The sequence below is a fragment of the Anomaloglossus baeobatrachus genome, chromosome 11, assembly GCF_048569485.1.
Source record: "Anomaloglossus baeobatrachus isolate aAnoBae1 chromosome 11, aAnoBae1.hap1, whole genome shotgun sequence".
NCBI classification, from domain to species: Eukaryota; Metazoa; Chordata; class Amphibia; order Anura; family Aromobatidae; genus Anomaloglossus; species Anomaloglossus baeobatrachus.
The window spans coordinates 63054415-63064928 of record NC_134363.1 but is presented as its reverse complement, the minus strand read 5'-3'; the positions used below and the strand labels follow the sequence as shown (position 1 = coordinate 63064928).

At 40.7% G+C, this 10514-nt stretch overlaps 1 protein-coding gene across 1 annotated transcript in view; it reads right to left on the bottom strand.

Moving 5' to 3' along the window:
- Nucleotides 1-416: 416 nt before the first annotated feature.
- LOC142255985 (ATP-sensitive inward rectifier potassium channel 14-like) overlaps nucleotides 417-10514 on the bottom strand; it is a 46918-nt gene continuing 36820 nt past the window's right edge. The window contains exon 3 of the mRNA XM_075327456.1: nucleotides 417-4592. Within this exon, the coding sequence (XP_075183571.1) occupies nucleotides 4023-4592 (570 nt within the window). The 3' untranslated portion in view covers nucleotides 417-4022. The remainder of the gene's footprint in view (nucleotides 4593-10514) is intronic.

Genomic DNA, 10514 nt, shown 5'->3' with positions numbered 1-10514 from the left:
ACACCTTGGGGCAACGGAGCCGGGCTAGGCCGCCCGTCACGACAACAGTCGACGGCCCGGTGACGAGTAGGTTAACCGCCTGCCCAATGGGGTGCTATAGAAGCAGTGAACGTCCATGTGCAGGACTATGGGAAAGCCCTGTAGCATGGTGCGAATCAGCTGCGGCGATGAGTGAGATGACTTCAGAGATCAAGTCCTCTTCCTTCTGAAGAAGCTAGTTGCATTTGTAATCCCATTAAAGACATTTTAAAAATATTTCATATCAATATTCTTAGCTCCTGTGAACTGTACTCATTTTTATTGCAAGAGATTCACATGCTCAATAAGTCGATTTATTAAAAACAACTATTGCTGCAATATTTGTAGAGCATAGAAACAGAACTATTCTACTAAGATCCAAAATATTCTTTATTCGAAACAAACCTGAAACATTTGCACCATGAAAAGGAATAACAAGGTGTAGTTGGAAACATTTCCAGTTACACGTATAAATAGTTCTTTTGGCAAAATCTTAAAGATATAATGTATGTCAAAACAGGATTAATGATACATGTAGTTTTGTTTTTTGACTCCACAATACTCTATAACCAGACCATTGGGCATGGCCAGTACAGACCATTTTTTATCCTTCTCTTCTGTATGGTACATAGCACTTGTAGGGTTTTTCGGCTTAATAAAACTAATTTGGAGAAACATCTTCCCAGAATGATGTTATGGACTTGACAGTGATTCACGACTCCAGATTCCATCAAATTTTTACATTTGGCACTCTCTTGAGGTTATATGAGACACAAAACTTTGACTCCATTCTATTTCATGTTTGGAAAAATAGTTGAAAAGCTCTAAAAGAGACTTAGAAAGTAACACTGCCCAAGAGCTTAATGTATATTGGTAAAGATGTCATACATACGGAAAGTACGGTACCAAAGTCTTGCCTCTGCTTAGTGTGAACATTCCGAAAAATTGATGAATGATTAATTTGACTATGGAAGATTGAAGAGATTGAGCACAACATTGAGTAGCCTGTTTAGGTATGAGATAATGTGCCATGGAGACGTCCAACATAAAAAGTGTATCATTTTTAAAACAGGAGTCTAAAAGTGTGATGAGTTTACATCGGAGCGCAATGAGGTCTTCAAAAACTGCAAATATGGTGGAGACGTTTTATAAATGTCCTGAGAATTATTAGACATGTCTACTACCATACCATATTATTTCTTGGTAGAGAACATCATAGCAAACACACAGCCATTTTCTTCTGCTTGCGTACTATGCCAGAAGTTGGTAGCTGTACATTGAGAATCTGGGTCAAGTGAAATTTAAAGAAAAAAAAATATCATGTTACCAAATACCAAATACCAAATGCTATTAATCTGCAGATATGGGGTGAATTCCACAGGTTAAGAGTGCTCTAAAGCTGCCCGGCATCTACACTGGAAGCCTAGCTACCGGGAGGAAGTGAACTGTATTACTGCGGTAGCCTTGGGTATTTAACCATAGTTGGCGTGGCTTTAGTCACTGCTCACAGCATTGTGAGTGGCAGCTGTGACTGGTCCCTGACACTAACAGATGGCTCAGGACAGAGTTGGCTGTCAGTAAGTGCTGAGGCTTGGTAACAGCCACCATTCACTATGTACAGAGCTGGCTGCCAGTCAGTGCTGGGGCGTGGTTACAGCCACGATTCACTATGTACAGAGCCGGCTGTCACTCAGTGCAGGGGCATGGTTATAGTCACCGCTCACTATGTACAGAGCCGGCTGTCAGTCAATGCTGGGGTGTGGTTACAGCCACCGCTCACTACGAACAGAGCCAGCTGTCAGTCACTTCTGGGGCGTGTTTACAGCCACCACTCATTATGTACAGAGCCAGCTGTCAGTTAGTGCTGGGGCGTGGTTACAACTGTCACTATCTTCAAAGCTGGCTGTCAGTCAGTGATGAGGGCACGGTTACAGCCACCATTCACCATGTACAAAATGGTGACAGAAGCCACGCCTCTATGACTGAAAGCCTGAGGCTGTTAAGAGGTATAAAGTTAATTTTCTCCCAGTAGCCAGACTTTCAGTGCAGCAGCCGCACAGCTTTAGAACACTAGTAACCTGCAGAATAAACCAATATTTGTAGGTTAATAGCATTTTTAACCTACTGGCACTAAACAACTGCTGATTGTTAAACATTTCCCGATCTGTGGTCATTTAACAACCTATTTATACAGGCAGTCCACATAAAATGATGCACACAGACTGATCTGTAGTAGATCATTCAGTGCATATAGGCCCATATCACCCCCACAATACATTTTAGACTAACTCTGTAGTGGTCTAGGGTACCTAAACTCTATAAAATTCATAGTAGCGCTGTAGCTGTTACTGGTGCAGTGTTTATCAAAGTAACTTTTAATCCAAATAAGGGTTCTTCGGTGCACCCATATTGTGGCCTCAGCCCCTCAATTTGCGTTTTGGGGACTACTGTAGCTTGTAATGCACAACACTCACTATTAAAACAATAACTACACTGAGGTTGTGCGCATTCACACTGATACTGGCTGTCCCAACAGTGCATGCACCTGGTGGCTGGGTGTGCTCTCTCTTACATAGTTCCTCTTTACTGCTGCCGCTCATATACCAGGAAGTTTAGCTAGCGGCATCTGCAGAGAGTGAGTTAGGAAAGCACACTGAGCCAGTCAGTCTCCATGTGCATGCGCAATAACATGGAAAAGAACTCCCTTTAGGAGGGAGCACTGCTTATCATAAGCTAGGGTCGTCCCAAAGATGTAAATTGAGAGTGTGTAATGGTGCACCCAGATCTTAACTCTTGGGAGTGTAATGTTGCACCGAAGGCCCCTCATTGGCATATGGATTAACCAGTAATAGCTACAGCTCTAGTATGAGTTTTATAGGGGTGAATCCCCCTATATCACTGTATAGATAGTCTAAAAGGCATTTTTGGGGTTACAAACTCCCTGTAAATTTAATGCTGGAAGATTTGATTGCAATTTGTTTAGGCCATGAGTGAGCATAAGGTGTAATCCTCAAACAGTGAATGCTTGAGTAAAGTTTTAGGAGTGATGTCTTACTTGATAAATATCATATTACGGGTTATCGGCAGTAGATCTTCTGATTGGGTGATGATCCAGGGAACTGGTCTGACTGCCGTATGTGGAGTTGGGAAGGGATGTTTCCCCCTAATATGGGGCAATTATCACCTGCCTCATAGGTTTTGTGCCTTCCCCTGGATCAACATATTTGGTGATAGGTTGAACTTAATGAACTTGTCTCTTCTGTCAGCCTTAAAACTATGAATATTTACCGAAATTCCCCTTAATAATTTTTTAGGACCTTCGGACATAATGGTGTCACATGTCCTAAGAATTTTTTATTTTCTTTTACACATCTCAATACCAAACAAACAATTATTCTCCCGTTGTGTATTGGTTATAGGTATGCTTTGGTTGACCTTTCAAGTTTCAGGGTTGCATTTGGTTTGGCTCTTAAACTTTACGAATTGTAATTCTCAGCAAAATGTTTCACTGATATTCAGAACGAATTGTGTTTCTACACTTCACAGAAGTCAATAAAGTGTCTTAGTTTGAAAAAAGACACGTTAGTCTTTGTTATAAGGTTTTCTTATTAAGCTTATTTTTGCCGAAGGTTTGCCAAATCTCATAGTTATAACTTGTATTATATGTACGTAATCAATTTTTGGCTTCTCGGAGTCACCAAACAAAGAATAAGCAGTATTTTCTGAAAACAATGAAAGAAAAGCAATCTAGTATCCGAAAGAAAATGACCCGATTTACTTATTATTAATACAGATATCACTTTTCACAAAACTTGAAGGCGAAGAGGCGCCAATGCAGGTTTTGTTTAGTTAAGTCCAATCTCCTACTCCATTAAAAATTACATTTCCCCAATACCAGAAAACCCTTTTTTTTTCTTGTAAAAAGTTGCTGGAGTAAAAATTATTTCTTCGGCATGTCTACTTGCTCAAGACAGTGAATTTCTGTTTTTCCTTTTCAACCTCAATCATGTTAGTAATATTTCTTCTAAAGGATCTACAACCCTAAGCCTGTCTAACTCAAGTGAAACCTCCGGAGTTAGTGATTTAGTGTTCACAAGAGCAGGTGCCTCCTCATCACAGATGCAGTTAAGGGCCACTTCGTTCTCATAGCAGAATGAACTACGAGACACTATCGAATACTTTCTTTCAGAAAGCTCTTTGGCGCTGCATGTTGGTGTATTTGTAACTTCATAAGTACGATGAAAGTGAAGGTAGTCCACCTCGTAATGATTGCGTTTCTCAAACAGAACTGGTTCAAACCTGGAACCCCATAAGATCTCAGAAGGAAGATAAGAACTCCGACATTGCGTAGTCATTGCCGTGGCCTCCACCATGCCTTCTAGGATGACCACTAACTCAAAGTTAGCCGTTTCCAGATCTGCTTTGCCAATCTCATACAAAGGACTTTCTTCATCAATCTCATGAACAATGGTAACTGGAGAAACCAAGAATATTCTGTCTGTACCATTGTCAAATCCAACATTGATATCTGTATGGTCCAATGGAAGGTATTCTCCTTCTGGGGTGACTCTAGGCTGTTAAACAAATAGGTGAAAACATAATTAAAATCAGAATAAATACACAAACAGAAAGACTAATACATAACAATAATAAGATATAGGAATGATGCTAAATACAAATGCCTTTGCAGTCACGTTTTATGTATTTATGGAAGTGACATTTAGAAATTTGGCACTAAAACACAATGTGGCTGCAAGTGGAAACCGGCACATTACGGGATCTTGAGTTAGGGCCAAGTATGTAGGGGTTGCAGAGGTAACAAAATATGATGAAAGATGGCCTGAAGCATAACCTAAAGGTTTGTAAAGCCAAATAAAAATTTACAATTTAGTAGAAATTCAGAAATCAGTAAAACTATTTAATGTGCATTGTTCAGTATTGAATATTATATATTATACAAGAATTGCATAACGTAACTAACGGTTAACATGGCATTCCTATTTTGTAATTTTGGCTCAAAACTGCAAAAATGGCATTATGTAATTTTCTTAGAAAATATATCCTAAACTCTAAATCGGATTATCCTCTCTGGTTCAGAAGTTAACATTGGAGAGAAATGAAATCCTGTAACCCAATACATCCGGCACATTTTTATCCTGGTGTTTCTGCCAGTGCGACCTTGGATGCCAATAGATAAATGCTCAACTAATTATTGCTAAGAATAGAACCCTCTAGCTGTGAAGGATAAAAAAACCAAAACATTTCTTAACATCTACAACATAGATTCGGTGGTTTATGAAGAGTTAGAGACTTAAACATTTATTTGCCACATTTCTAGTTGAAAATTGACAAAAGGCAACCAGGAGCAAATTCCTGAATTCAATGTAGCGTAGGCACTGATGGTTATGGGTATAGGTCTTAAAAAGGTTGTCCACTACTTTTATACTGATGGCCTATCGTTAGGATAGGGGTAGGTCATCAATGTCTGATCGGCCAGGGTTCGAGAAAACGGCACGCCCACTGATCAGCTGTTCTCTGTCGTTGGTGGCTGGAAATGCTCAGTTCCGGAGCTGCCCCGTCCTTTGAGATAAGTAGGAACGGGGTCTTTACAGTTAGAGCAGTCAGATTGTGGAATGCCCTACCACAAGAGGTAGTAATGGCTGACACAATAACATCTTTTACAACAGTGCTGGAGGTTTTTCTCAAAACAGCATTATGCGTAATAAATAATCTAGTGAAAGTCAATGTATAGCAGGTTGAACTTGATGGACCTGTGTCTTTTTCACCAAGGCACACTTAAATCAGTGCAAATAATACTGGTGGCTGATCTGGTGCCCAGTTTATTGGTGGCAAGTCAGGGCTTGACCAACAAACAAGTTTCACTTTTATAGTTAGTGGATTCTGTATATTTGTGACCTGCATATGACATCACAACTTCCATAATTTGACGGTGTCCCATACACCCAACTGCACATGTAAAGAACATTTTTACCAGGATATATTTAATAAGTGAAATAAATATATATATGGGTGTGTGTTTATGTGTGTGTATGCATATATATGTGTTCTTTTGTGCATTTGTGTGTATATTCCTCCCAAATGTAAAAAATGACATATCAATAATGGCAAGTGGATGCACATGTTGGTTTTATAACTGTAGGGCTGTTGTACATATCATGAAGACATATCTTGTGTTAGGTCATCAGTATGGTATTCCCCATGTCTGGGACCCCCTTGTTGAGCAGTACTGCAGTTCCTACAAGGACATGGCCACTCCACTTTGCTGATTACCGGCTTCAATAGTTACACTTTGACGTCCTCTACCTACAATTTTACTGGAAATCTCATTTATATATATATATATATATATAACAACTCTGGCAGAAATTAAGAGACCACTGCAAAATTGTCAGTTTTTCTGATTTTTCACTTTATAGGTATATTTTTTAAATATTTTGAAATGTAAATTGTTCTTTTATTCTATACCCTACTGACAACATCTCCGAATTTCCAAGCAATGAATTTTCTATTTATTTTCTGAAAATGAGAAATGGTCAAAATAACAAAACAATGCACAGTGCTTTCACACCTCAAATAATGCAAAGAAAACAAGTTCATAATCATTTAGAAACAACAATACTAATAATGTTTTACCCCAGGAAGATTCAGAAATCAATATTTTGTGGAATCACCATGATTTTTAATAACATCTTTCATGCATCTTGGCATGCTTTCACACTGCTTTTGGGTGACCATATGCCACTCCTGGTGAAAAAATGTAAGCAGTTCTTCTTTGTTTGATGGCTTGTGACCATCCATCTTCCTCTTGATTACATTCCAGAGGTTTTCAATGGAATTCAGGTCTGGAGATTGGGCTGACCATGACAGGGTTTTGATGTGGTGGTCCTTCATCCACACATTGATTGACCTAGCTGTGTGGCATGGCACATTGTCCTGCTGGAAAAAAACAGTCCTCAGAGTTGGGGAACATTGCCTGAGCAGAAGGAAGCAACTGTTTTTCCAGGATAACCTTGTACGCGGCTTGAGTCATATGTGCTTTGCAAAGTTTAATCTGCCCAATTCCAGCCTTGCTGAAGCATCCCCAGATCATCACAGATCCTCCACCAAATTTCACATTGGATGCAAGATACTGTGGCTTGTACGCCTCTCCAGGTCTCCGTCTAACCATTAGACGACCAGGTGTTGGGCAAAGCTGAAAATTAGACTCATCAGAGAAGATTACCTTACTCCAGTGCTCTATGGTCCAATTGGCAGATTAAACTTTGCGAAGGACATATGAATCAAGCCGCATACAAGGTTTTTACAAACATCGCCAACTGTCATGGTGGCGTCAGGATCTGTTCAGACTACAGATTCTGACACTCCACCTGATAACATCTCTGGTGTCTGTGATCAGCACACGCAGACTCTGGCATTGACCACCAGATAAGTAGTTCATAGGCAGGATAGCAAAAGTTAATCTCTGCTGGTCTGCTTGTTAGTCTGCTTTGATCACATGTTGGGGGGGAGCCAATCACATCTGCTCCCTTACTGTATATGCTGGCTAGATCCTTCCTTCTACACCAGCTATAGTTTATCTAAGCTAGTCTGGTGAGGTGTTGTGATCTAGACTATTTGGTGATTGTGGTACTTGTTGCTAAGTGTGGTTGTGGAGATAACCCTTGTTGTCTTTTTATTGCTACCTTCCTGCTCTTCCTTTTCTCCTGAGTCTTTCTATTTGTTCTTGTGACTTTGCAGTGTGTCAGAGTTTTGGTTTTCCCTTGTATGTCTTTATCTGTGTTTTCATCTTGCTCCTGCCTCTTCCTTCCCTGGTGGTTGGGGAATCAGATTAGTTCTGGTCAGGAGCATAGCCAGGCATGAGACTCAGGTTTCTTCACCATTAGGGGTAACCCTAAGGTTAGGGATGGCCTAGAGACTCCTAGCATGAGGGTCAGCATAGGAGTGCCTGTCCCTCGGTATCATATAGTCACATCTTGACAATGTCATGATCTGTCTGGGGAGGTTGGGAGATCCCTATACATTACATGGTCAGCTGGTCATACCAAAATCTGCTGGTTCTGATGAGGGCCTTTTGTGTAGTAATATAGATAGGAATGGTATTTATCTTCCACTGTCCTTCTAATAATCAATCTCCTTTTATTTAGGACATATTGGAGCATAATTTTAGAGTCAAAGAGAGGACGGAATAGTAAAATTGGCACAGGTAGGTCCAAAACGTAATAGTAGTTAATAGTTATTAATGTTACATAATCATCTAGACTCTCCGAATGTGTGATTTTAATTAAATTCATCACCTGTCATCTCATACTGAATTGTGCATAGGAAACTGTGGAAAAACAAAGCGCAATAGGGTCTTACCCCAAAAATGGAAGGGGGTAAAAAGGAGTATCACACTCACCTCTGATGGTTGTGCCAGTCACAACCACTATATAAGCATGTAAGAATCCGGGTCCAGGCAGCAGCCCCAAGGAAAGCTGATAACAGAGAGTAATAGAGGAAGGGTCTAAAATCCGCGCCAAGGACTCAATGGATTCAATGAAGAGATTAATGCTTCTTTTAATATCATGCACAGGTCTACGCGTTTCAGGAGTCGCAGCTCCCTTCTTCAGGACAACAGGCAGTAAAACATCAAATCCCAAGATTTGATGTTTTACTGCCTGTTGTCCTGAAGAAGGGAGCTGCGACTCCTGAAACGCGTAGACCTGTGCATGATATTAAAAGAAGCATTAATCTCTTCATTGGATCCATTGAGTCCTTGGCGCGGATTTTAGACCCTTCCTCTATTACTCTCTGTTATCAACTGAATTGTGCATAGCAGACCATTAAGACCTCTGCCACACTCACGTGAAAATCACGCATGTGCCGCGAGACACGTATTTTCCCTGCATGTTGCGTTAGGTAAGTACGTGTCTTCGGTATGTGCGGTCCACGTGTGTTCTCCGTGTGCTATCCGGGATAACACACGGAGAACCGGTAATTTACATACTCACGTGGTCCTCGCTGCTGTCCAGGGTACTGATCTTCGGCTCAAGCCATGCCCACTCCCCGCTGATGCTGCTTCCGGCCGAGCGGAGGGGCGGAGATCAGCGCCCGTGACATCACGCCCACCTCTTTAACACGCTCATAATGAGCGCCGGCTGTCAGCAACTGTCTACAGCGGAAGATTCTGCAGGGCTGAAGGAGGTGAGTATTTGTATTTTTTATTTTAAAATAATGACACATGTTTCTCCGGCGCGTGTCACACGGGACCTCATCCACACTACATTCGTGTGGTACGGGTGCGGGCTGTGCGACACCCGTGCTGCCGGAGAAAAATGGACATGTCGGCATGAGAAACTCACGGACACATGTAAGTACGGAATGGACACACGTTCCGTTACAAAATACTTAAGTGTGTCCAATACATTAGGAAAACATTGGTTCACGTGTGTACGTGCCTTCAATACGTGAAAAAACTGCCAAACACGTACCGGAGGCCTGAACGTGTGACAGAGGCCTAAGACAAAGTATATTTCCTCCCTAGTTTCTATTCCTTGAGTCATTGAAAATGTCTTACTTGCAAATGTGTTGCAGATCTTGCTGTGTTATGCTGCAGATTTCACCTTGTATTAAAAAAGAATTTGTAGCTAAAATCTACAATTCCAAATCAGAAAGAGTATGCTATGTATTCAAAGATTTGCAGTATTTTCTGAAATTTCTACAGTTTTTTTTTTACTATGTGTGGATGGGTTTCTGATGTATAGAATTATAAATTGCTGCAGATCTTTATTGTGGGAAACTTTTGATTAATTCACCACTTTTTTTCAGTTTTATTTTCAAAATAGTTTTTTTTTTATTTTTTGCATTGTTTTATTAAATAAGGAATGGTGAGTGAGTGATGAAAGGGTTAGGTGAACAATGGCGATGGGGAGGAAAACTAGGTGTTTTAATGGGGAAGGGGAAATATAGATAAAACAGTAATAACACTTGTAAATCGACCACTTTTGATCACCGCCTTGCATATGTCACAGTCGTCTTCCTGTTTTTTAGAGACTAGTGACAGCTTTAGGACTGGAGCCTCTCATCTCCATCTGGAACTCTACATTTAAATTCAGTTTTGTTTCTCTTGGTGCTCTAGCAGTTAATGTCAGTTTTTCTGCTAGCAGCTTCCCATCAGTGTAGGTCAGCTGCAGCTGCTCTGTAGCCACACCCCTTTGTGTTTAAGTAGCAAGGTTTCCCAGCAATCTTTATTGATTATACAAAACCATTTATATTCTGGCCGCCTTGGTGGAAGGAGCTGCTCTGGATTCATCCTGAAATCGTATCTTCTCCATTTTGGTTGTTATTCCCCTATTTTTCTCTCCTACCCTTGCGTTGTATTGGTGTAGTGGTGGGTCTAGTTAGCTTTACCTTCCCACTCATCAGCCAAGACTATTATAGGGTCTATTCATGGCTTCAGGTTAATGCTCAGCGATAGGTGCAGAACCTGTCTGGCT